The following is a 27,485-nucleotide window of genomic DNA, read 5'->3' as shown; positions in this document are numbered from 1 at the left end:
TTCCTCTCCTGTATCATTTCTCTCTCCCTCCTACCGATTGATTTATACGAGCCTACCAAACCTACTGATGTGCTATAACAACTCCCATCTTAAACATAAAAATCCTATTTGATTTTACAGCCCTCTCCGGCTACCACTGTGTTTCTCTATCCCTCTTGCTCCCCCTTTTCTTTTACAGCAAAACTATGCAAAGGAGTCTTGGCTACTCACTGGCTCCATTTGCTTGCCTTTCATTCTCTCCTGAATCAATTCCTAGAAGGGCTTTGTCCTTAAGCTCTGTCCTCTTGTTATGGCCACCCACAACCTCTTTTTCACCAGAGTCAATGGCCAGGTCCTCATGTACATGACCTCTCCGTATTATTGGACCTGCTGGACCTCCTTCTCCTTTACCCGCTTTCTCCTGTTGTCCTCTCCCTTCTCCTGGTTTTTCCCTCACCTCACTGGTTACTCCTCCTCAATCTCCTTTGATGGTCTATTTCTTCCTTTCAACCTCTCTATGTTGTCATTCCCAGGGCTCAGTCTTCAGCCATTCTTTCTTTTCCAGCAACTCACTCTTGTTAGGTAGTATCAGGTGACCCATGGCATCATACACTTGCTACATGCCAGATACTCCTGAATCTGAATCTAAAGGGAGATTTGGATTTTATATTCTCGTGGCTAATAGGTATCTCAAATACAGCTTGGTTAAAACAGAACTTTTGGTCCACCCCTTTCTCCACAAAAGAACATGATATCTGCTGCTTCCCGAGGCTGCCCTATTTCTTTAAATACCCCAATTTACCCAGCTACTCAGCTCTTAAACCTGAGTCCCCTTTGATTTCTCTCTTTCTCTCATCTGCTACATTTACTCCATCAGCCAGTTCTGTTGTTTCTATGCCCAGAATATATCCCCCACCACTTATTACCCTGGTCCAGGATACTATTATTTCCTGCATAGTCCATTGCCACAGTCTCCTAACTAGTTTCTCTGCTTCCACTTTTGTCATCCTTTCTTCCTGTCCCCAGGCTCCATTCTTCACACAACAGCAAGATGATAAAGAATACAAGAGATTATCTCTTCCGTGTTTAAGAACCTCCAATGGTTTTGCATGACACACTAGGTCCACCCTTCTTGCATAGAGACCTGGCCCTTGTCCGTCTCTCCTGTGCTCACCCTGCCTCAGCCACATTGGCCTTCTTCCTGTGCCTTATTTATGTCAAGCCCACTTCTGACCTTGGGGACTTCACGTCTAGAAGTTCCCTTCTTTTGGCACACTGTTCCCCTAGATCTTAGCAAGATTGATACCTTATCTATATTCAGTACTCTACTTAAGCTACTTTCTCAGAGGGACATTTCCTGACCACCTTACCTAAAATAAAATAAAAATAACGTCTTTCATTGCTAACCCACCCAGTTATTCTCCATCCTATTGCTGTGTTTGGTTATTTTCCTATCACTGATGATGAACTGATCCACAGATGCTAGAGCTGATACCTGACGTTGCTCCCACCCTGCATTGTTACAGAGGAACAAAAAACGTCAGAGTTAAGAGTGGGCCCAGGCCTCTCACTCCAACCTTTAACCCCTCACCACGAAGTAGAGCTCAATTAGGTGCTGTGTAGTCACCTGATGCCCTGACATCAGCTGTGGTCACTCCTGGCATTCATCCAGTCCAATAAACAGCATGAGGGCAGGCAGCCATGTGAATAGCAGAAAGGAGGCAGGCTTACCTTCACTTCCCATTGTATATTTGCTCTTCTACCCTTCAAGAAAGAAGAGAACGCCAGTCTTCCCACACATGGCTCCTCTCAGGAAGTTACTTTGCTCTGGGGAATCGGGACCCCTGGGGCACTAAACAAAGGGAATGTCTCAGTCCCCAGTGAAGGACTCCAAGGACTTTCGCGGCTTCGGGTGATTTCCATTTCTTAACTTCCAACAAAACTGAAGAAGGACCTAAATAAGTTGTTGAATAATAAGTCATTAAACATAGTTTTTTTTTCAATATATGAAATTTATTGTCAAATTGGTTTCCATACAACACCCAGTGCTCATCCCAAAAGGTGCCCTCCTCAATACCCATCACCCACCCTCCCCTCCCTCCCACCCCCCATCAACCCTCAGTTTGTTCTCAGTTTTTAACAGTCTCTTATGCTTTGGCTCTCTCCCACTCTAACCTCTTTTTTTTTTTTTTTTTTTTTCCTTCCCCTCCTCCATGGGTTTCTGTTACGTTTCTCAGGATCCACATAAGAGTGAAAACATATGGTATCTGTCTTTCTCTGTATGGCTTATTTCACTTAGCATCACACTCTCCAGTTCCATCCACGTTGCTGCAAAGAGCCATATTTCGTTCTTTCTCATTGCCATGTAGTACTCCATTGTGTATATAAACCACAATTTCTTTTATCCATTCATCAGTTGATGGACATTTAGGCTCTTTCCATAATTTGGCTATTGTTGAGAGTGCTGCTATAAACATTGGGGTACAAGTGCCCCTATGCATCAGTACTCCTGTATCCCTTGGGTAAATTCCTAGCAGTGCTATTGCTGGGTCATAGGGTAGGTCTATTTTTAATTTTCTGAGGAACCTCCACACTGCTTTCCAGAGTGGCTGCACCAATTTGCATTCCCACCAACAGTGCAAGAGGGTTCCCGTTTTTCCACATCCTCTCCAGCATCTATAGTCTCCTGATTTGTTCATTTTGGCCACTCTGACTGGCGTGAGGTGATATCTGAGTGTGGTTTTGATTTGTATTTCCCTGATGAGGAGCGACGTTGAGCATCTTTTCATGTGCCTGTTGGCCATCCAGATATCTTCTTTAGAGAAGTGTCTATTCATGTTTTCTGCCCATTTCTTCACTGGGTTATTTGTTTTTCGGGTGTGGAGTTTGGTGAGCTCTTTTTTTTTTTTTAATTTTTTTTTTAATGTTTATTTATTTTTGAGACAGAGAGAGACAGAGCATGAATGGGGGAGGGGCAGAGAGAGAGGGAGACACAGAATCGGAAGCAGGCTCCAGGCTCTGAGCCATCAGCCCAGAGCCTGACGCGGGGCTCGAACTCACGAACCGTGAGATCGTGACCTGAGCTGAAGTCGGATGCTCAACCGACTGAGCCACCCAGGCGCCCCTGGTGAGCTCTTTATAGATTTTGGATACTAGCCCTTTGTCCGATATGTCATTTGCAAATATCTTTTCCCATTCCGTTGGTTGCCTTTTAGTTTTGTTGGTTGTTTCCTTTGCTGTGCAGAAGCTTTTTATCTTCATAAGGTCCCAGTAATTCACTTTTGCTTTTAATTCCCTTGCCTTTGGGGATGTGTCGAGTAAGAGATTGCTACGGCTGAGGTCAGAGAGGTCTTTTCCTGCTTTCTCCTTTAAGGTTTTGATGGTTTCCTTTCTCACATTCAGGTCCTTTATCCATTTTGAGTTTATTTTTGTGAATGGTGTGAGAAAGTGGTCTAGTTTCAACCTTCTGCATGTTGCTGTCCAGTTCTCCCAGCACCATTTGTGAAAGAGACTGTCTTTTTTCCATTGGATGTTCTTTCCTGCTTTGTCAAAGATGAGTTGGCCATACGTTTGTGGGTCTAGTTCTGGGGTTTCTATTCTATTCCATAGGTCTATGTGTCTGTTTTTGTCACAATACCATGCTGTCTTGATGATGACAGCTTTGTAGTACAGGCTAAAGTCTGGGATTGTGATGCCTCCTGCTTTGGTCTTCTTCTTCAAAATTACTTTGGCTATTCGGGGTCTTTTGTGGTTCCATATGAATTTTAGGATTGCTTGTTCTAGTTTCGAGAAGAATGCTGGTGCAATTTTGATTGGGATTTCATTGAATGTGTAGATAGCTTTGGGTAGTATTGACATTTTGACAATATTTATTCTTCCAATCCATGAGCAGGGAATGTCTTTCCATTTCTTTATATCTTCTTCAATTTCCTTCATAAGCTTTCTATAGTTTTCAGCATACAGATCTTTTACATCTTTGTAAACATAGTTTTTGATGATAGATGACTGACTATGTGATTTTGGCAAGTAACTTAGAAAGATTTCAAAGAATTGTGTGACATAGCTACAATAAAATTCCTTTCATTCCTATCTATGTATTATTTATATGTACATGTTTTCCCACTACCTATAGGATCAATGTTGAATAGGATCATTCTAATTATGAGTAATATATAAATGTATGAAATAATTTTTTAAAAAGCTTGGTCTCATCAAGATATATCACAAGTAATCAATATGTATTTTTTAAAATAAAGAATATCAGTCAGTCTCTCTCTCTTTTTTTTTTTTTTAATGTTTTACTATTTATTTTTGGGAGAGAGAGACAGACACAGCATGATCCAGGAGGGGCAGAGAGAGGGAGACACAGAATCCGAATGAAGCAGGCTCCAGGCTCTGAGCCATCAGCACAGAGCCCGACGTGGGGCTCGAACTCACGAACCGTGAGATCATGACCTGAGCCGGTCAGACGCTTAACTGACTGAGCCACGCAGGCGCCCCGTTAATAATCAATATTCATAATATGTTTATATATTTATGTTATTTTGATCAATTGTATGCTAACAATAATTGTAATGATGACTCAATCTAGAAGAATTTTTTTTAATTTAACGTCCTATATTTACATAAAAAAATAAGTTTTTTTTTAAATTAAGTTTTGATTGAACACATTTTTATTATTGCAAAGAAGTATCATAGAATGATCAGTAAAATGTTTTTAGGCATGATATGTGTTACATTATATTAAAATTTCATGGGAGAAATGAATGGATATATCAGTTCAAGAAAAAAAGGAATGCTGTTAATTTTCTCCCGTTAAAGTGGAATTTTTAGATGTATAACATGTAATTTTTAGATGGATGACAGTAAGAATCAGTCACTGAGGTATTAGGATTTTGTTGGATATGTTTATAAGTGATGTAGCAGTTTTCTTTTTATATCAAACTTACAGTATTCCAGAAATGATAACCTTTGTAATTAACTATTTAAAATCACAAAAAATTTTAGATTTTAACCTAAAACATGTATGTTGGCAAAGGGGTGAAGTCATAGTTTTTCAGAATTCTTGTAGGTGGTTTGTATGCTAAAATATCAGAAGACCAATATCTTACAAGGATTAGGGCCCTGGAAGGGTCTTTTGGGGAAGGAATTGGACTCACTGCTCTAGAAGTGAGGCCCATGATGGATGGTGCATCGAGTACATTACATACTTGGGACAAGGGTCTCATCCCCAAGGCTAGGAGGGCACCGAGGCTTAGTTCCTCTACTTGACATCTCTTCCAGGTGTTCCTGATGTGTTATATTTTATTTTACTTTATTTTTTGTTTCAGAGAGAGAACGAGTGGGGTAGAGAGACAGAAAGAGAGAGAGAGGGAGAGAGAGAGAGAGAGAGAGAGAGAGAGAGAGAGAGAGAATCCTAAGCAGGCTCTACCCTCAGCACAGAGCCCGATGTGGGGCTTCATCCCAGGACCCTGGGATCATGACCTGAGCCTAAATCAAGAGTCAGACACTCCACCTACTGAGCCATCCAGGCAGCCCAATGATATATTGTATTTTAAAGCCAAATACAGTGTGTAGATGCTCCTGTATGTATCGGGATTCCACACATCCCTCTGCTCCAGGGACTCATCCAAACTGAGCAGTCACACACAAACCATGTGGACCGTCTGGCTAGGTGATTCTTCAGGTTGACTTGCAGTGTCAGGATGCTCAGGTGGTGGCTAGGACTCCCTCATCTCACACTTCTGATCCCTGGCATATAAAGGATGTCATACCTTTTCTGTCTCTGAGGGCTGATGGGTTTGGGTGCCGGGATGGAGGTGAGGGGCTGGGGAGAAAGAGAAGCATTGGCCCCTTCAAACAGCCTGTGTGGAAGCTCAGGGCCAGGAAGAGGGTGGCTGAATACCAGTAACAACTGACACCTTGGTCCCCTGAGGGACCCAAGCACAGGCTTCACCTGGATCCCTCTAACTGCAGCTGCCTTATTTGCCAGAAGGTGAGATGTTTTCAGAGACAGGGAGACCCCTGATTTGAGAGAGTAGCCTAGGCCCCTGGCACCCTCCTTGTCTACCTTTCCTGGTCCGTGTGCCTCGTTTCATGGTTTCATGATTTGCTTTCCAAGAAGGATTTGAATTTTCATGATTATTTGTGGAAGCAAACAATCATACTTCTACAAATAAGAAACATACTGCTTTGGGACTTCCCAGGGGGAAAATCTGTTCACTTGGCTTGCTCCAAAGTGCTAATTTAGAAGTCAGGATCTGGGTGAGATGTGATAAGAACTGGGAGGAGGCTCTGACTTTGGTTCTGCATCCCTGAGTGGGCATCACACCAGTTCTCTAAGTCATTCTCACCCTGGCTTCCAGTTGAATCAGATGTTTGTGGATAATTCAGCAAGGCTGTCCAGGGGGATGAGGAATGTGGCAGGGAGCAGGTCTGCACAGAAGGCAGGCTGACTTATCCTTCCTTCACTGGAAGGACATTGTAGCAACCACCCACCCCCAACCTAGACAAGCTCCCACACACCACTGCATCACTTACCTTCCCCCCACTAGATACTTGCTTACTCCAGCCCAAGCATATAGGATAAGCCACACCCTAACTGTATGGACTCAAATTTATAAGCACTTGCCTCCCACTGTCTGGGTACATGGGATCTCCTTGAAAGCTGGTAGCTGGTAGGTGTGGTGTGTTACCTGCTGGAGGTGCAGACAAATCGACTTCCCAGCCCATTGTAAAGACTACCTACTTCCGTTATATTGCATGCGGTTGGTAGAGTGGGGGGAGGGTTCTGGTTCTGGGGAGGGATCAGATCAAATCATCTGATCCTTTCCACTTAGAAACAGGCTATTTCGGGGCTTCTTGGTGGCTTAGTGGGTTGAGCATCCATCCGGCTCTTGATTTCGGCTCAGGTCATGATCTTACAGTTTCTGGGATCAAGCCCTGTGGTGGGCTCTGTGCTGACAGCTTGCAGCCTGCTTGGGATTCTCTCTCTTCCTCTCTGTCTTTGTCCCTCCCTTGCTTGCATGCTTGCATACAGTGCATGCATGCTGGCTCTCTCTCTCTCTCTCTCTCTCTCTCTCTCTCAAAAATAAATAAATAAATGTTAAAAAGAATTAAGAGTTAGAAATAGGTTATTTTTCTTTTCCAGGATAAGAACACCTAGTGCAGAGAAAGGGAGAGCTCTTATCAGGGAAAGAACTTTGCTCCAAACCAGGAATAGAATAGCCCTTGGAGGGTCAATTTTAGTCTTTGGCTCAGTTCCGAGAATTGAAACCCATGTCTTTTGAACATTTTAATGCAGAGGATTGAAAAAAATTATGTAAGTAATTCACAAACACATTCTTCTTGTAAAAAATTCAAGCATAAAGCTAAAGTTCTTCTTAGCGACCTCCCCTCCTGCTCCACCCCCACCTTACCCTAACCCAAGTAACCACTATTTTTAGTCTAGTCAGTACCCTTCTAGAGTTCTCTGCCTTACATACTCTTAGAAGCACATGGTCATGCATTTTGGATGTGCAGTGCTTTTTTCTTTTATGTAAATAGTATCATCCTGTGCTAACAGTTTTGCAATTTGACTTTTCCTCTTGATGACTTGTCTGAATCTCTTTCCATTTCAGCACTATTAAAATTTTTTTTTAACTTAGCATGGTTTATTTAACCTTTTCCTTACCAGGGGGCATTTAGGTTGTTTCAACAAAGTTTACTTTGTTGAACTTTTTATAAACAATTCTAAAATAAACATCCTTGAAATTGTTTGGGGAAGGCACCAAACAGTGGAATTGCTGAGTCATAAGTCATGTTAAAAATAAATTAGACATGGGGCGGCTGGGTGGCTCAGTCGGTTAAGGGAGTGACTCTTGATTTTGGCTCAGGTCATGGTCTCAGCGTTTGTGAGTGCCAGCTCTGCATGGGACTCTGCACTGGCAGTGCAGAGTGGCCTTGGAATTCTCTTTCCCTCTCTCTGCCCCTCCCCTACTCTCTCTCTCTCTCTCTCTCAAAATAAATAAATAAATATTAAAAAAATAAATTAGACATGGCCAAGTTTCTTTCCCAAATGGCTGTACCAATTTGCACTCATATAGTTGATTTGGAATCTGGCTTCCTCATGAGGTTCAATGGCTTCAAGTTTGTCATTCTTTCTGGCATGTTCTCCCTTTGGACCTGAGAGAGGTGGGTGGGATTGTATCAATCAACCAAGGAAAGGGGACAGTATCACTGCTGGGGATCCCAGGGGTACTTCTGCTTTCTTCCCTGAACTGGCCACCAGCCTCCCACCAGCTCTATCATGTACTGGGGAATGAGCACCATCCATGGACCAGCAGCCTGTCTCCTGCCAGCTCTATTATGTACTGAGAATGAGCACCACTTGGGTACCTTCCCATCCTTTGCACTGCAGTTATGAAGCAGACAGAGTTGGGAGAAGGAGCTATTGCCAAGTCATAGGGCCTCCATCTAGCTCCTGTGCCCTAGCTTGTTCTGCGAGTATTCTGAAGATGAGCAAACATTTCTAATAAATTTTATCTTGATAAACGAACAATGTCTTGCAATACGAGTAGTATGTGATGCCGAACATCACATGATCACAACTGAGCCAATGATTCTTCTCTCTCTCTCTCACTGAGGGATTGTGGATGATTGTCTCCCATGCTCAGATGCTCAGTCTCAGGCTGTGGTGTTTGGCAGAAATCAGTGATTTTTCAGAACGTTGGAAGGTGCCCACAGTTGGCATTAGTGCATTTTTTGTCCCTTCAAAGCACCTAGAGACAGTCCTTTGCTTTTCCATCCAAGAGTAAGCTTAGGAAGGCTTTGCTTCATTCTAGGTCAGGCTGCCTGCAGATATAGACCCTTTCCTCTGCTGCTTTATTGCCAGTTACATTAAATACAATATATGACAAGAGTTTATTAATGCTATACTGTAGTCAACATATTGGTGTGGAATGCTTTGTGATTCTTTTATAGCTGCATTATAGAATGCATATAGAATGGCATTCTATTGTATCGATGTCTCATAATTCATTTAGCCAGGCTCCCATTGATAGACACTTGGGTTATTTCCAATCTTTTGCTTTTACAAGTGATGTGAAATGAGTAATTTTGATCATGTATCATTTCACATGGGTATATTTTCACCTGTAGGATAAATCCCCATGAATGAAATTGCTGGGCCAAAGGGGTTGTTTATTTGTATTTTCATAGTTATTATCAAATTTTCATCTACATGAGTTGTACCAATTTATACTCCCACCTGTAGTATCTTAGAGTGGGGGTTTCCCCAGTCTTCCCAACAGGGTGTCTTGTTAAACTTTGATTTTTGGTAATCTGATAGGATAACACTGTTATCTCAAAGTACTGTTAATTCAATTTTCTTATAAGTTGTGTTGAGCATGTTTTACTCTGTCCAAGATCTAATAGTATTTCCTTTTCTGTGGACTGCCTGTTAATACATTGTTTTGTTAGATTTTTGCCTATTGTTTTGTTGGATTTATGTTCATGTTTTTTCTAATGCTTTTGAGGGAACTCTTTATATATTAAACAAATTATCCCTTTGTGTGAGATACAGTTACAAGTATTTTTTCCCTAGGTTGTTTTGGTGTTTTGACTTTGCTTCTGGTGACTTCTGCAAATCTGAAAGTTTACTCTTTGCATCATTCATTCTTTATTCTTCACTCCATGCTTTTGATGATACTGGTCCCACTACTGAGAGTACCCTTTCCCTTCTTTTCTGTACAAGGAATCCTGCTCATTCTTTTAGGCTTGACTCATAGGTCGGTCCTCCTTGACCCTCTGTCCTTCACAGTGGATGTTGTCACTCCTCCTGGCTGCTCCTTTCATACTTTAGCTTACCTCTCTTTGCCAGGTTGCCTTATTTTTGCTTGTATATATCTGCCTCTCTTATCTAACTAGAAATGCCTTACCTGTCTTCTTTCTGTAGCTCTTAGTACATAGCATTTCCCTAATACATGTTTGTTGAATAAATGAGTGGAGAAATTGTTGGTGGCTGTTACCACCAACCCTTCCTCCCTTACTTCAGCTGATCCTGTTCTTCAGATGAGACTTGTGTACCAAATATCCTTTTCTTGAAAAATGGAAATGAAGGGGAGGGATAGGGAGGCTTGTCTTTGCTGGCCGGTGATGTTCCTAGGTATTTTGCCACACTCAGAGATGAGGATTGGGCTTACAGCTTCCCAAGGAGAACTCTCATGGCCCCATTTATCTTTACTCTTCTGGATCAGATCCCAGAAAAGGCAATTACCACATAGAAAAAAAAAATTGTTTTTTCAGTGAAATTTATTTCAGAATCATTGAAGCAGAGTGATCATACTTAATCATTCATAAATATTCCTCTGTAAACAATCTGAGCTTATACATTTTTCAGCCTTGGTGAAAGGACTTGGTATAAAGATGGCACACTAGTGCAAATTAAATTAATTTCATAGATATTGAAGGCTCAGCTCTTTTCACAGACATTGATGCTTCTTGGCCCTCTTGACTTAAGTTAAATAGACTAACCCACCAATAAATAAATAAATAAATAGTTAAGAGGTTGTTCATCAGAGGCTGGGCACAAAGGACAGAGGGTTTCTTTGAACCTAAAGTGTAATGGTTTCTGCCAGGGTGGCTTTGAGTGAGTAGAAGAGATAAAGGTGACCTGGCTCAGTAGAGGGGACCTGAGGATTGGCCCTGGGAAGAAGGGGTTATTCCTCCTGGCTGGCGGACAGATCTTCTTAGCAGTGATTTAAGGAAGGCAGCTGTGCATTGATTAGATAATAGTGAAGTTCAGCCTGAGGCCATGTTTAAGCCCTTCTATTCCCCTTCCGCCAGCCAGCAGGGGTTTTTCCGCACATTTGGGCTCTTTTGAGGGTACAGGTCTCTTTAGGAAGCGCTTTCCATTGTGAAGTCAGTTATATCCTGACCACCTTTGGTATTTCCTAGGAAGACAGGCATTTCTTCTGCTTGAGAGGTGCTGATGTACCAGTTGGGGAACTGGGAAGACTCAAATTCCACATTGCCCTTGATTTCTGTCTTGTTGAAGACAAATCGCTTTTCCATCTTCTTCTTTGGGTAAACTTTGGGGTCTAACATCTGCAGCAAAACAGAAATAAGAATTTTTATGAGGGAAGGGACAAAGACACTCAAGTAAAGTTATTCTCTTGTTCAGCTAGAGAGGAAACTGATGAGTCATAGGACCAGGATCCAGACTCCTGATTTATCTTTGTGATACCAACTTTCTGTGTAGTGACTAAAAGAGCTTTTTCTCTTTTCTGAAACTTAGTATCAAATGGTAGGGAGCATAATATAAGTGAGAATTAAAAAAAAAAAAATTTTATGTTTATTTATTTTTGAGTCACAGAGAGACAGAGCATGAGTGGAGGAGGGCTAGAGAGAGAGGGGAGACACAGAATCTGAAGCAGGCTCTAGGCTCTGAGCTGTCAGCACACAGCCCGACGTGGGGCTCGAACTCACGAGCTGTTAGATCATGACCTGAGCCGAAGTCGGATGCTTAACCAACTGAGCCACCCAGGAGCCCCTATAGGTGAGAATTCTATTAAAAAGTGAACATTAGGTGAAAACTTGTAGGGCTACCTAGTTTCCAGGGACTTTTGTTGTATTTTTCTCTATGGCCCTGGTTAGAATGACTTCAACTTAGAATTGAAACTTTTGCTGGCAAAGCTGGTTAGGGGGGTGGTGTGGCAGGTGATTTGGAGAGTGGAGGAGATGACAGGTGACAGCTCCCTTGAATTGATTCATTTCCTAAGGTGTCATTTACCAAATGGAGTAGCCCTAACAATGTTATAAGCCTTCTAAACCTAACACTGTATAATCTGTTGGGTGGTCACAATGGCAGGACATAATAACATCAGCAAAATGACTTAATTTTCCGTGGTGGGAGTGAAAGTTTCATGCATTTGGTAGTTACATTAAATGTATTTACATTTATGCAAAATTACCAAGTAGACACGCTCCCAGATTTTCTAAGCAAAAAAGGTGGTTGTTTTGGAAATAAATGAGGGCTAAATGTGCTTCAGTGAAGCCTAGGAAGCCTTCAGCCCCTGGTACTCACCTCCAGCTGTAGGGTGGGTTTCCCGTCTTTCATCACACAGGACAGGTACAGATTATTTTTCTTGATGCACAACACTACTGGTATCTTCTTACTATTTTCCTCCCCATGCACAAAGCTCATGCGGAACACCACTAGAGAACAGAAAGGGGCCTTGTGGTCAGGAACGCACAGCCATGCAGGGCTGGCCCAACAACTGGACCTCGAGCCCAGGACTCGTACAATTAACATCTTCTGTGGGAACCCACACTAAGATTCTTATGGCCCAACAGACAGGATAACTTGGCTTGTCACAGACAGTAGCAGGGTTAGTTGCTTGATTCATATTTTCTAGAAAGAAGGTCTGCAGGGGTTTCTTAGAGCCTCATCACAGTGGCAATGAAGAATTAGGGGGTCTGATTTTTAAATGCTGAAAGAAGGAAGCCATTTTGTGACTGGCCACTGGCGTGCCCATCCGTATGGGCAGAACAATTTGATCAATGTGCAAGGCAAGAAAAGAGGTAGATCAGGGCTCCCGAAAGAAATCAGGCACAGATCTGTTTCAGGAACCTGGAGCAACAAGTGGGAAGAACTTGGGAGAGGTGAGGCTTAGCTGGGAAAAGTGGCTTCAAAGAGACGTTCATCTTAATCTTCCTTAGTCACCACCAAGTCATTTGGGGGCCTTGAGGTCATGCTCACAACCCAGTTCTGAAGAAACAGGTTCGTCCTGGCCTGGCTGGGATGCCTCTCTCCAAGGTCAGCAGCCTTGGAAGGGAACAGCCTGCTCCTTTCAGCTGCTCCCTTGGCTGCCCTCTTGCATACAGGGTTCAGCCACAGTGGTGAGGTGCCAGGCGGATTCCCACAACTAATGGGCTCTCCAGACTTGAAACATTTGCTGACTACAGTAGAGAGAGATAAGCTCCTGCTTGCCAGTAAAATTTCCCTACAAGGAACCATCTGGTATTGGGCGGGAAGGATGTTTGGGTTAAGGGGGCAGGGTTGGGAATGCGGATGGACACAGTATCTCCTCACCATCCTAGTTTCAACCTCAACGACAGGAAAAAGGAACCCACAGGCAGTTAGGTCATGTCCATCAAATGACTCCTTTCTAATGGAAGCATTGACATTACACTATCATTCAAAGACTTGGCTGGACAATGGTCCTGGGTGTGCTTGAGCATTCTAATTTCTCAGAGTCTCATCTCTTGCTAAAAAATGAACATGCTAAGGGAATCAATCTGGTGTCCTTGCTAGGACCAAAACACAAATGTTTACCTGTTATACATTATACATTTTTCCACTTAGGTCATAATTTGCCTTATTGTACTACTTTGTTAAAAATGTGGAGAGTTAGCACAGGGTCAGGAGGCCAAGAAAGGAATCAAAACGTCCCCAGTTACCTTGTTGGTTCATATTCTGTCCATTGAGGTGGAGAGCCCGAAGCTCGTATGAGCCAGACAGCACCAGGCTCTTTTGGCTTATGTCTCGGAACGTGTAGTCCTGTGACTGTATGGCCGCATCACACACAAAACCGTCATCCCACGTGTCACAGATGATGGGTTCTGAAATGTGGAGCATATATGCTGTTTAGGAGGAAAATTGGAAAGGCAGGCCAGATGATGTAAGGCAGCAGAATTTGGTGTTTTGGAGGACATCTGAGCATGTGTAGCTGGTCTTCGATTATAACTGGTGGGGAGGAAGTTGGGGTGTGCGAGAACTCTGGACTTGGCATCATGAGATGTAGATTTGGGCTGCAGTTCCATTGCCGGCTGCAGACTAACAATAGAGCTACTCACGTAAAATGGCAACGGCCATAACACTAGCCCAACAGGGACAGTGTGAGACTTGCAGGAGGTAGTGCAGATGAAAACCTCTGAGAATGGTAGAGTAACTGGCAAATGTGAATAGTTATGGCGCTTTTGTGTTAAGAATAGTTTCAACTAAATTCATTTAGTTTCTAGGCTTCTCTGTTTTTCTCTCATTGCTGGCGCTTCTACATTTGAAGGACTTTAGCTTTAGGGTAGGTTAGTTGTCTGTTGAGTTATGGACTCTGAAAAGGACATGACCAGAGATCTCCTGTCTGCCCTTGGTTCTCATTAAGTACCTTCTTCAAAGATGCAGCAAAAGAGGCTCTTCAGGTCCTCACCCTGGAGGGGCCGTGAGCAGGGAAAAGATATCTTCTTCAGTTTCTCCATAGCCACAATGACCGACACGGCATGCCTAAGACTCTTGTCGTCGGGCTGGTGGGAGATTTGCAACTGGATGCCCTCATCTCCCAGAAAACTGTGGCTCAGGTTTTGGAGGCAGCCCTGTGGAGAGAGCCAGGAAGAGTATGTTAAGGTGGTTGGGCCAGAGAACTCCCATTTTGACATCAGAGAAGTAGAAGGGGCCTTAGAGATAACTGAGCTTCTAATGATAAACTCTCTTCTCTCTGAAGCATATAGAGGTTAAGTGGTTTACCCAAGGACACATGGTGAGTTAGAGACAGAACCCAAACCGGAACTGTGGGCTTTCTGATGGCCTAGAGGGTATTCTTTTAGAATAAAACCTATGTCTACCTCATTTATCTTCTTCACAAACTACTCCACCTGGCCATAAATTTATACCTTCTTCAACTGTGTCCTCTTGGGTCCCTAATGCTCTAACACTGTATATTTAATTTTTCATGGCAATGATGATCATAACGTTTTCTATTCATCTATGTTCATTCAACAGGTTTTTAATTATTCTATACAAGTTCTTTCTTTTTTTCTAAACACTGTTTTATAAGCATTCTACAAATACTTTACAAGTGGTTACTATGTGTGAAATACGTTCCCACTTTCCCGTTATTCAGAGAAACCGCAAAACTGCATGAGGGCTTAAGTGAGGTTGCCCTGGTGGCTGATAATGGTTTGAATGCTCAACAGTTAAAGAGGCCTCTAACAGCACAGAGGAAAGCTGAGTGAGAGAAGTTCCTGCTCACAGCTGAGGCTCCAGATGAGGCAGAGGGAGAGACAGGCTGTGGAAGGAACAGCAGGGAAAGAGCCAGACAGAGAAGCACCCCGCCCCCCACCACCTCCCCTCAGGGCTGGAGTAAACCAGTTACTGGTTTTAAAGCATTTAGAGAAATAGGCTTTGAACAGCAATAGGGACTGACTTATTAGGCTAGAGGAAGCTGCCATGAACTGAAGAAGAAAAAAAAAAAAAAGTCAGAGAAAAGTGGCTGCTTGCTAATCTGTGCAACTGACCTGGCTGGGTTGATGGCACCTTGGAAAGTTATTAGGCCTCATACAGAAAAGAAGGGACATCCTGAACGTCAAAATGGCTCTCAGTAAAGGTGAGAGTCAGAGAAACACCCATTTCCTGGGATAAACTTAGCTATCACTGACAGTATTTCAGAACTGAAGGTTACAGGAGGCCAAGAGCTAAGAGATCATCTAGTGCATGCCCCTTATATTTCAGAGGTCCAGGGGGTGAAATGGCTTCTTTAAGGTCAAATAGCAAGTGAATGATTTTCTCTCAACTCCCAATTCATCTTTTTGTTTACATCATCCACATCTTATTGTCATCAGCTCTATCCCAGGGAGCAAAAAGCTATTCTACCTTTAAAGGGGGCAGATGTACATGAACTCCCAAGGACTTCAGTGACTAATGTAGGCTGAACCCTCTCTTAAAAGGAGAATTAAATTTGCACTGGAGCCGGGGCCGCCTTCCAAACAAGAGATAGCAAACTTTATCCCCACAGCCATTCCTCCTCACCCTCCCTGAACATGGCCACCATCGCCAAGCCCCAGTGAGTGACTGTGGGAGCGATATCGTGCCATCCGCATCTGCCTCACTGGAAGAGGTGAAAGTCCTTCCGTCACAAAATGCCACGGGAACAAGGTGGCCCAGAACCCTTTTCCTGGAGCCTTTCTCATGTCAGAGTCCCTCCAGGAGTTGTGAGCTTGGCCCACGGTCTCACCTTCATCTTTTCGGGGCCATCAGCCTCAAAGAACAGGTCATTCTCATCACTGTAATAAAAACAGAGAGATTGCTCAGTTAGTCTCCCAGACACGTTTTGTTTTCCCTTCCCTGCAAACAGTCTCCACTATTAATAGGAAACTCAAATAGCCTGTCTCTTAAAGCTACTGAAAGCTGTTGGCAAGTTTTATGCTAATATACACGGGCAGCATGGGAGGTGGGGCAGATATCCTTTGTACTCTCTGTTGGAGCCTGAGACCTAACTTCCAGCCCAGTTAACATCTGAACTTTTGCTCTCCATCAGGCCAAACTTTGCCAAGGAGTCCCCTGTACTGTGCACTTGGAATCTTTTTTTCCTGTTTGTCATCTGCAGGAAGCCCCTGTAGCAACCACATCTGGATGTCCTATGCGGTCCCAAGGCTGGACTTGTAGTGGGAAATATGTCTTTAAACCAGATTCACTTGGAACCCCACTTGCCACTGGAAGAGGCAGTTTGGGGGACAAATCTGATCTCCAAGCACAGATAACACTCCACTCTTGAAAGAGGAACCCTGCTCACATTGCTAGTCTCAGTCTCCCCACTGACCTGTAGTAAGCCATCATTTCACTGGTGAGTTCAGGTACTGCTGCCATGGCCATTTCAGAAACCTGGGTAAAGAGGAGAAAATGAGTAACTTCTTGCCAGGCCAGTCCCCACGAGGGCCGCCTTCTTATGTGAATTTCCCTTAGCGCCTGCAACATGGCAGGCATGCAGAGAAACAGCCTTTGAATGAATGAGTGAGTGTGTGAAAGAGCCTTCCTTTGGGTCCAGAAGAAACAGTTGCTAACCCAAACCCAAACCAGGAGCGTATTCGTTAGATCTGGAGCAGAGGCTTTGACACTGATCTCTCAGATGTCCGCTGCTACATAAGCAGTGCCCATTCCCAGAATATTTCACAAATCATAACCATAGTAGTACATGTGGTATCTTTATAGAAAACCCAGCCCTTAGGCAGAGAGGAAGGGAGAGAGGGACAGAGAGACTTGATTAGGATCGAGTCATAAAGAAGAGTTAGTTCAAGTTGTACCTGAGTAATGAAGACTGACTGGAGAGAATAGAATCCCGGAGTGGGCTGCTGTGCCTCGAGAGATCTGCTCTCTGCCAATTTCAATCTCATTCTTTTATATTCTTTAAAAGCAGAAGTAGAGAGCTGAGAAATTTCCCCTTTGGTTAACTAATTTCACAATCAAGTTTTTTAAAAAAAGAATTGATGGGAACTTCCGGGAGAAGATAAAATGAAATAATTCTCTAGGCCATGGAAAGGCAAATGGTAGCAAATGATGACACATCTTTGCAAATGTGTCATTATGCAAATATGTATTGTTTTCCTGAAAACAATTACATGAATGGTGTCAATATTAAAATACAGGATTTTCCTAGGTTAGAATAATGTTTTAATTTGGGATCGCTGGGGGCAAAGTGGAGGACATAGAGATACATACCCAAATGTGATTCCTCACTCATGCATTGTACTTAAATTTAGGAGGCTTCCCACTTGGAGATGGATTAAGGGGTAAAAAGAAATGACAGTAACCCTCCCAGTCTGTATTGAGGGTGCTGTTTTCTACTTTGGGAGCTCAGGGTCCATTATAGGAGCCTCTGGAGAGACAGTTGACCTCCTAGGATGGGGCAGAAAAAATATATTTATGCAGGGGTTAGGCTCCTGATGGGGCTGGGGGAACCTTGGAGACAAGCTCATGCAACCCTTTCAGAACAGGTGCTGGTACCCTAGCCAGTTACAAATGTAATCAGTATCAATGCTTGGTGAACAGTGCATGAGCCTGGATTGAGAATGTATTTGAAAAGATTGTGAACAAGTCAAGCTTTCAGGAGCACAATTCCTTCTTAAAATGCAGATAAGATGTTTTCTGCTCAAAATAATTTTTCTGTTAACTCTGAAATGTGAACTATTTTTTTAAAGTTTATTTATTTATTTATTTATTTGGGGGGAGAGAGAGAATGAGAATGAGGAGGGGAGGGGCACAGAGAGAGACAGACAGAGGATCCGAAGTGGGCTCTGTGCTGACAGCAGACAGCCTGATGTGGGGCTCGAGCTCACAAACCCAAGACCATGACCTGAGTGGAAGTCAGACACTTAACCGACTGAGCCACCCAGGCGCCCTTGGACTATTGTTTTTATAAGACTATCTAGCTGCAACTATATGTCTTGGTATCTCCAAGAGTTATTAGACTTTTTTCCCCCCAGATCTATTGAGATATAATTCAAAAATAACACTGTGTAAGTTTAAGACGTACAACACAACAGTTTGCTATACATATATGTTGCAAAAAAGATTACCACTAAGGTTAATCAACACATCCATCACCTCATGTAATTATGTGTATATATCCTTTTTGGTGAGAACATTTAAGATCTACCCTGAGAGCAATTTTCAAGTATAGGTATATGATATGGAATAGTTAACAATAGTCACCATGTTGTATATTAGATTCCTAGAACTTATTCATCTTGTAACTTGAAGTTTGTATCCTTTGACCAAACACACTCTCCCCATTCTTTTCTCTGTTTCTATGAGTTTGCCTTCTTCTTCTCTACTTCCTCCTCTTCCTCCTCCTTATTCTTTTTCTCCTCTTCCTCCAAGATTCCACATATAGGGGGAATAATAAAGCATTTGTCTTTTTCTGTCTGACTTATTTAACCTAGTGTAATGCCCTCAAGGTCCATCCATATGGTCACAATTGGCAGGATTTCCTTCTTTTTTTATGGCTGAATAATATTCCTCTCTCTCTCTGTCTGTGTGTGTGTATGTGTGTGTGTTTGTGTGTGTGTGTCATATAAAATATCTTTGACCCATTCATATGTTGGTTGACATGTATGTTGTTTCCATGTCTTGGCTGTTGTGAATAAAGCTGCAATGAATTTGTGAACGCAAATGCGTGAGATAGTGATTTCATTTCATTTAGCTATATACCTAGAAGTGGAAATCCTGGATCATGTGGTAGTTCTATCTTTAATTTTTTGAGTAACCTCTATATTGTTTTCCATAGTGGCTGTACCAATTTACATTCCCACCAACAATGCTCTAGGGTTCCCTTTTCTCTACATCCTCAGTGATATCTCTTCTGCTTTTGATTCGAATTTCCCTGATGATTAGTGGTGTTAGGCATCTTTTCATGTAGCTGTTGGCCATTTGAATTTCTTTGTTGCAAAAATGTCTATTGAGGTCCTCTGCCCATTTTTTTAATTGGATTATTTATTTGTTTATTTTTGCTATTGAGTTATAGGTGTTCCTTATAAATTTTGGATATTAATCCCTTACCTGTATTATGGCAGATACCTTCTCCTATTCTGGAGGTTGCCTTTTTGTTTTGATTGTTTCTTTTGCTGTGCAAAAGCTTCTCAGGGTGACATAGTCCCCCTTGTTTGTTTTTGCTTTTGTTGCTTGTGTTCTTGGTGTCATATCCACAAAACCATTGTCAAGAATAGTGCCAAGGAGCTTTCCTCCTATGTTTTCTTGTAGGAGCTTTACAGTTTCAGGTCTTATTTTTAAGTCTTTAATCTATTTTGAGTTAATTTTTGTAAATGGTGCAAGTTAGGGGCCTCTAATTTCATTCTTTTGCATGTGAATATCCAGTTTTCCCAACACCATGTATTAGAAAGACTATCTTTTTTACACTGAGTATTCTTGACTCCCATGTTAAATATTAGCTGACCACGTATGCATGGGCTTATGTCTGGACTCTCAATTCTATTCCTTTGTTCTATATATCTTTTTATGCCAGTACCATACTGTTTTGGTTACTATGGCTTTGTAGTTTAGTTTGAAATTAGGAAGTGTGATGCCTCCAGCTTTGTTCTTTTTCAAGGTTGCTTTGGCTATTCAGGATCTTTTGTGGTTCCCTACAGATTTTAGGATTTTTTTTTTCCATTTCTGTAAAATATGCCACTAGATTTTTTTTTTTAATTTTTTTTTAACGTTTATTTATTTTTGAGACAGAGAGAGACAGAGCATGAACGGGGGAGGGGCAGAGAGAGAGGGAGACACAGAATCGGAAACAGGCTCCAGGCTCTGAGCCATCAGCCCAGAGCCCGACACGGGGCTCAAACTCACAGACCGTGAGATCGTGACCTGAGCTGAAGTTGGACGCTTAACCGACTGAGCCACCCAGGCGCCCCTAGATTTTTAATAGTTGTTGCATTGAATATATAGATAGCTTTAAGTAGTATGGACATTTTATTTTATTTTATTTTATTTTATTTTATTTTAATTTTTTTTAACGTTTATTTATTTTTGAGACAGAGAGAGACAGAGCATGAACGGGGGAGGGTCAGAGAGAGGGAGACACAGAATCTGAAACAGGCTCCAGGCTCCGAGCTGTCAGCACAGAGCCCGACGCGGGGCTTGAACTCATGGACCGTGAGATCATGACCTGAGCCGAAGTCGGCCGCTCAACCGACTGAGCCACCCAGGTGCCCCGTAGTATGGACATTTTAATGTATTAATTATTCCAATTCACAAACATGGGATATCTTTCCACTTATTTGGGTTTTCTTCAGTTTCTTTCATCAATGTCTCAAGTTTTCAGTGTACAGGTCTTTCACCTTCTTGGTTAAATTATTCCTATTTATTTTATTGTTTTTGATACTATTGTAAATGGGATTCTTTTTTCTTTATCAAACTTTGTTTAACTCAGAGACCAGCAGAATGCCTGCCCAGGGTAGCCCTCACATTTGTAGAATGATTGAATGACAGGTCATAAACTATGCATGGAATCTAGGAATGGGGCCTTCCCCACTTCTTTTGGCACATCTAAATTATAACATTTATTATGGCAATGAATTGAAACCTTACTGGCTTATCTGGTTCCCTTAGGAAACTGTGAACTCTTTTTTTAAAATTTTTTTAATTTTAATTTTTTTTAAGGTTTATTTACTTTTGGGAGAGAGACAGAGAGACAGAGTGTGAGTGCGGAGAGACAGAGAAAGAAGGAGACACAGAATTCAAAGCAGGCTCCAGGCTCTGAGCTGTTAGCACAGAGCCTGACGCGGGGCTCAAACTTGCCAACTATGAGATCCTGACCTGAGCCGAAGTCAGACACTCAACTGACTGAGCCACCCAGGTGCCCCAGGAGGCTGTGAACTCTTAAAGTTGGGTCTAGCACAGTGCCTAGCATGCAAACTGAGACAGTAAAACTTGCTGCCTGCATGGGTGCGCAGGAATTTGACAGTTTTCCCTCAAATAAGTATGTGCCTACTATGTGCCAGGTACTGTGCTTGCTCTATGTTGTCCGTAGGAGAGAGTTCCTGACTTTTCCAGGTAGGAGGGAAATAGACCTTACTGTGGGGCAAGGATCACTCAACAAACTGGCTCACCGAGCAGCCTTCTGAATCTTAATTAGGCTCCTAATACCTTGATATCAGGAAGGTGGTCACAAGAATGCCGTCCTTGGTAAGTTGTATGTTCCACAGGGAATCTAAAAGCTGCCTCCTGTTCAGTGCATCAATTTCTTGTGAGTTTGGTAAGCAATAGTCAGTTCTCAACTCTGAACCCTCATAAAATTGAATGGCTGTTTTTGCAGACACGCTAGAGGTCCTGTCTAGGGAACCTGATGGACATTTCTGTTTTGCTTCCACAGTCTTCACTCTACAAATTAACACTGGTCCCCAAACTTCACTGAAGGAATTACTACCTTCCTCAGAGTCTTTTTGCTGGGGTCAGCAGGACCCGGTGGTCTGATAGCTCTGTGGGCTCTCTTGACAGAGAACACAGAGATGCCTTCAGCCTGTTGATGTGATTAGAAGCTGAGTGAAGGAGGGTGAAAGCCAGTGACAGAAAGGGAGGTCTGCAAGAGACTCAAGCGTCATTTGTGAGTTAAACCATTCTATTTCTAAGGACTTGAGACTGAGGTCGGGAGTCTCAAATCTACTTCTCTATCTTCTAGCATCCAGGTTGCATGAGTTCCCATTCTTTTTTGCTCAAGGGAAATTTTGGAGCCATGGGGCAATGCCCCTTGACGTAGTAGTTTCTACAGTTCTGCCATGTCTCATCCCAGCCCCATAGCCTGGACCCCAAACCTGGCAGCATCCTGACCATCTTAGGAAGTGAAACCTCTTATTGTGTCAGGCAGGCATATTGCACAATACGTGTATCAAACCCTGTCTCTCCAAGAAGACTAGTCAGGCCACAGAACTTCCTTCAAGTCCCTAATAAACGGAAAACTTACTACAGAAATAGTTGCACTGGGGGAGGACCTAGAAGAGTGACGGTGGTGTAGATGGCAATGCAGGCCCACAAAAATGGAACAAGCAGAAGTGGGGAGTTGGCAATGCCAGGATGTAGTGGGAAGATTCATCTCTTGAGTCATTCAAGCCCTTACCAACCGCACGTTGCCCTCTGTGCTGGTCATCTTTCCAAGACAGGAGACTGGCATTTAGTCAGAGCGGGTGCTCTGGTGCCACCTTATGTCTCATATTAAGCCTCTCGCCTCTCTTATCACACCTGGCCTCACCCAATGGTCTTTAATCATTTTAAACACAAAGACAACCCAAATAATCATGGGTTAGTTCTTATATTATCATGTTTAATTGTAGTATCTACTCTCTGCCATGGGCCATTTCTTTCTTATTGACTCTCTTGTGCAGAACAGCATTAAGGCATGACTGTCTCCACCATTTTTGCCAAGTCCCATCTCATCCTTGGCATTGACTTCCAATATTCTTAAGAGTCTTTCATTTTGGGGGCACCTGAGTGGCTCAGTCAGTTGAGCGTCCAACTTCGGCTCAGGCCATGATCTCATGGTATGCCGTCAGCGCAGAGCCTGCTTTGGATCCTCTGTCTCCCTCTCTCTCTGTCCCTCCCCCCTCTCAAAAATAAACATTAAAAAAAAAGAGTCTGTCATTTCTTTCCACCATTTCCATGGGTCTTTCTGGTGTCTGAAAGTATTTACAGTGTCCTGTGTAGCCATGCCAGTCTCCATGGATACTTCTCTCCTTTTCTTTCTGTTTCAGTGATTATTTCAGATTGGGAGAGTGTGATTTTAGTTTTGAGACCTCTGCTCTTCCTTGTATAGCATCATCTCCATTGGGCCTGCCCCACTCTTGGATCCAGGTACTCAGGGCAGATAGGCAGATTCCAGGGATGGGCCATTTCCCTGCTTGGTCTAGAACAAGGAGGACTCAAATATATAGGCAGGCCACTGGGTCTGGTGAGGCATATGGTCTGCAGAGGCTTCTCCCTGTTGACTGAGTCATTATTCCACCTCTGAGAGGCCAATGGAAACTTGTCTTTCCTTTGGATTCAGTAGCAAAAGCCCTTTTGGTAGGTAAGGGGGATGCCAGGCATTTCTACTCTATATCTTTTATTGCACATAATGGGTATAAGACAGTCAGCCCCAAACACAGGGCTCTAGTGCCGCTTATACTAGGAGTCTGGAAACATTGTCTATAAAGAGCCAGTTAGTAAATATTTTAGGTTTTGTGGGTCTTGGGGTCTCTGTTGCAACTACTTAAGTCTCCCATTATTGTGAGAAAGCAGCCATAGAAAACATGTAAATGAATGAGCTTAACTGGATTTATCTTTCAGGTCATAGGATGCAAGCCCCTGTCTTATACCATTGTATTAAATCATTTTTCTCAGATGTAAACTTAGAAATAATACTTAAAAAAAAAAACCACCCGTCCTTTATTGAGCAACTATTACGTACCAGGTGCTTCTTTTCGTTGTCTTATTTAGTCTTTATAATAAACTTTAAGGCACATAGTATGACCCATTTCACCTATGTGAAAACTGAGGCTGACAGAGATAACTTATCTAAGATCACACAACTAGTAAATGCTGGAACCATGACTCAAACATGGTTTAGTTGAACCTAAACCAGATTCTTTTTTTTTTTTTAAATCACTGAGCCAAATCACTGTGTTAATTGTTACACACATTTTTTTTTTAATCCCATCTTGTGCTGTCCACAGTGCACAGACCTCTTTCTCAATGATCCAATTATCTTCTAAATGACATTGGCTTGGCAGATTCATGAATCTTGGCAACTCTGCCCATAAATGTTTCCACACTGTCCTTTTAGGATTAGGGTAAACTCTGTTCCCTTGTCCTCCCTCCTTATCCCACCTGGCTGTGACATGTTATGTGAATTATCTTCTTTCTCCTTCTCTCAGTTCACCCAGGACTTTGTGAACTGGGTGTTTATTTCTCTCTCTTCTGAGTTTCTTCCTTATTCCTTTTCACTTTCTCACCTGCTCCTGTCAGCTCTGTTGTTTGATTTCTTTTGTATTTTCCTATCTCCTCAAGACTTTGTTATAGCACTCTCAAAAAAAAAAAAAAAATCCCTTTAGGATTACTACCCTTGGAATCATCAGCTTAAAAAAAAATAATGCTTACAAATACTTTGCTCCTAAAATTATGATGAAATTCTTCTCTCCTAAACTGCCTGGGGTGTGTGTATTCTACTTGCTGGTTATTACATAATTGAAGGTGATTTGGCCATTTCCTTCCAGGGTTCAGTTAATTTCGCTTCTCCAATCACTTCCTCCTTGTTGGCTGTAACTGAGTTTTCTATCTTCTGGAAATAGGAAGTTCCTAGTCAAGCCACTCAGGATTTGTTGGGTTCAATGGTCCAGTCTGGGGCCCAGATTCTAGATGGTTGATCTCCCCTAATTACTAAGCAATGTGGAATGAGGAAGTCTGATTGTATAAAGGTATTATAAACATTCTGCCCAAACTCCAATATAATGGATAGGTATTCCAGAATTCACCAACCTCTGACTTGGGTTTCCTTTTTCTCCGTGGCATTAGAGGGTTGGAAAATCTTCCAGCATGTAGTAATGAGTCTATGAGGCTGCCTCACATGACCCATTTTTCAAAGTAGGTTTTCACAAGGGAGGATGTTTGATATGATAGTTCTAGAAATGATCTATCAAAGTTAACTGATGACGTGCAAGCAGAAAGTTGTATGTTAGAACTAGTAGTGATTTACAAAACATCCTTCTCAGGCTTTTTGTTAATATACATGCTCATTTTCAGAGTTTCAAATAATACAAACATTTAAAGTACAAAGGAGAAGCCCTTCACTACCCCCCTGCCCCACTGCCTTTCTCACTGGATGAGCCATTTCACCAGAAAGTATCCCAGTCACTGCAACCCAAGGACTCACCCATCCATTCATTCATCAACCACCATCAGCTGTTTGAATAGGTCTTTTTTTTGAGCACTTCCTGACTGCCTGGGATCTGTAGATTTCTCTCCATCTTCATACTCCATTGTCAATTCAAACCCTTCTCCCTTCTTACCTAGGGCATTTAAATCATCTCCTAATTGGTTTGATTGCTGCCATGGAAGCTCCATCCATCCATTCATTCCTTGTACACCAGCCACAGGGATATATATCTCCACAAAGCAAATCTGGTGACATCAAGCCCTTGCTCACATTTCATCACTGGCTCCCTATCTCCTTTGTGAATGAGTCCAAGCACCAGAGCATGCCAGGCAAGGTCCACCATGGAATCCTCTGCTCTCCTCTCCTACCCCACACTTTAACCTTCCCAAACTATTTGTAGTCCCTTGAATGCAATATTCTTTCTAGCCTCTGTGCTTTCGCACAACCTGGAAACTCCGTCTCCTCTTTGTAGTTTGTCCATCGTCTGATCCTTCAGGACTCAGTTCATACTTTACCTCCTCCATAACATGCCCCTTCCCAAGCTAAATGGTGGGTGTCCTTCCTCTGTGCCGTGAGCCTCTAACACCCTCCGCAAACCTCCGTCATCATGCTTTATTTGCTCACCTCCCTTACTATTAACATACCTGTTGCAGGGCTTGGATTATAGCTCTCATTTCCATGCCTTGCACATGACAGTGCTTCACGAATGTTGGCTGACCAAATGAATGAAAGCCAGGAGTGATCATGCTGCCACTCTCATGGCTTCCATCTTGAGCTAGCTTCCTCTGACAAGAAAGTACTTCCTTAGAAAAAGAATATCCTGGATTAAAAACAGAGACTCACCAGAAGCACAATGTCCAGCTCAGAATGAGCTCCTCAGTCAGCAGCCTTGTTGACAAGCAGAGACAGCAGGTCGGCCTGATCTGGGCCTGATCGGGGATGTTGTCCTCCTGGAAAAGTTTAGTTCCTTCTGCAAAGGCACAGTGAACACCTTGCTACCCTGGCTTGAGTCAGAACGGTGTCCATCTACTTTTCTGGGGAATCCTGAGCTCTTTATGAAGTCTTCTGGGACAGGGAGGTGACAGGAGCTGTCACTATTACCAGGAAGAGATGGTGTTCTGTTCCATGTTTCATCACAAATGCCTGGGAGGTACATTTCTGGAGAGACACTCCCATTTTACCCAAAAGGCAATTTTCAGGTGTTTCTTTAGGACTTTTCCCAATTACTCTGGGAATGTGGGAGGTCCAGAAAGATGAAATCAGAGGTGATGACAAGTCAGGGTAAGTAGCTTTTGGAATGACTTCCATCATTCATCCCACCAGGCACCATGTAAGTTGTGTTCGTGGTGCATGTGTGCTATGGGTGCACAGAGGAAGGAGAACAAAACTATACAAGCCATGGTACTTGTCCTCAAGGAATTTTTGCAAATGCCTATGATTTAAGGCAGAATATGGCAGGTGTTGTGAGGTGTATAAGCTGCCATGGAGGGGTCATCTGCCCTTTCCTCTACATGCGCTTAGGGACATGGCCAGGTCAGAGGAGGGGGAGAAACATGGTTTGGCTCTCGGTGAACTGAGAGTGCTCTGGGCTGCACACTGAGATGGTGTTTGGGAAATTGTGGGTTCATGTTGGAGGGATTGTTCACTGCAGAGCAAAGTGAGGACCTGAAAGCGCCAGGAAAGGCTTGAGGTGAGTGGTGAGTGTCTCCTCATTTTGGACCAGGGACTGTAAGAAAGAAGTAGGCTGACCTTGGCAAACTGGGCTGTGGACTGGGGTCTCCATGTGGTCATTGTTGCTCTCTGGCTTGGAGCCCTGAAAGGAATGGATACCTACTGTCAGACATCCTGGGGAGAAGGCACGCTGGGGCAGGAGGAGGGCCCTGGTACATATGGGGTAAATCTTAGGCATCTGGCAGCTGGGGCGAGGACTCTGAGCCTTGGACCTGCCTGGAACCCATCGTGGGGGGTAGGGCAGGGGAAGTGGGGGTGAGCTGGTTCCTACCACACTGAGAGACTCTAAGAGTGAGGCAAGGAAGGAGGCCCTGGACTGTGGGCCTGGAGGTAGCCACACTGCGCGTGGCAATTTTACTCCCCTTCTTTCATCCTCAAGCCTTCAGAAAAGCCTCACTGAAGGCAGGAAGGTGGTCTCAGAGATTTAGAGGAGGGCAATATACCTTCTCCAGAGCTGATAGGACAGGAGCAGTTAGGAGGCATTGTGTGCCCAGCAGTGCAGCCACCTCATGAATGGTCCCCAAGGTCAGGGGCTGGGTGCCTTTGCTCACTGTAGTATCCCCAGACACTAGAGCAGCGCCTAGCAGGTAGCCGGTGCTCAGTACAATTCGATTGACTTGA

General features: G+C 43.1%; 1 protein-coding gene across 3 annotated transcripts; it reads right to left on the bottom strand.

The window, feature by feature from the left end:
- Positions 1–10,251: 10,251 nt before the first annotated feature.
- On the bottom strand, positions 10,252–26,519 carry IL1B (interleukin 1 beta). 3 transcript variants are annotated; one of them, XM_042981986.1, is made up of 7 exons: positions 25,977–26,519; positions 16,551–16,612; positions 15,966–16,014; positions 14,124–14,328; positions 13,420–13,581; positions 12,044–12,174; positions 10,252–11,064 (listed from the first exon to the last, which is right to left on the bottom strand). In XM_042981986.1, the coding sequence occupies exons 2-7, from the start codon at positions 16,601–16,603 to the stop codon at positions 10,855–10,857; spliced, it is 810 nt and encodes a 269-aa protein (XP_042837920.1). In that variant the 5' UTR covers positions 16,604–16,612; positions 25,977–26,519; the 3' UTR covers positions 10,252–10,854. The 3 variants fall into 3 exon arrangements, with proteins under 3 accessions (XP_042837920.1, XP_007082399.2, XP_042837918.1); XM_007082337.3 differs by lacking the exon at positions 25,977–26,519 and adding an exon at positions 17,032–17,159; XM_042981984.1 differs by lacking the exon at positions 25,977–26,519 and having other exon boundaries at positions 16,551–16,772.
- Positions 26,520–27,485: the final 966 nt, after the last annotated feature.

The sequence above is a fragment of the Panthera tigris genome, chromosome A3 (genome assembly GCF_018350195.1).
Source record: "Panthera tigris isolate Pti1 chromosome A3, P.tigris_Pti1_mat1.1, whole genome shotgun sequence".
In the NCBI taxonomy this organism is placed as follows: domain Eukaryota; kingdom Metazoa; phylum Chordata; class Mammalia; order Carnivora; family Felidae; genus Panthera; species Panthera tigris.
Note: the sequence above shows the minus strand (reverse complement) of the source record. Positions and strands in the feature narration are given on the sequence as shown.

Bases quoted from the DNA above. Each gene is read 5' to 3' on its own strand.
- IL1B (XM_042981984.1), bottom strand. From the start codon at position 16,714: ATGCCTGCCATGTTGCAGGCGCTAAGGGAAATTCACATAAGAAGGCGG. The intron at 12,175-13,419 runs GTAACTGGGGAC...TCTGTTCTCTAG, and splicing joins ACAGAATATGAACCAACAAG to TGGTGTTCCGCATGAGCTTT. The intron at 11,065-12,043 runs GTGAGTACCAGG...GTTTTGCTGCAG, and splicing joins AACCCACCCTACAGCTGGAG to ATGTTAGACCCCAAAGTTTA.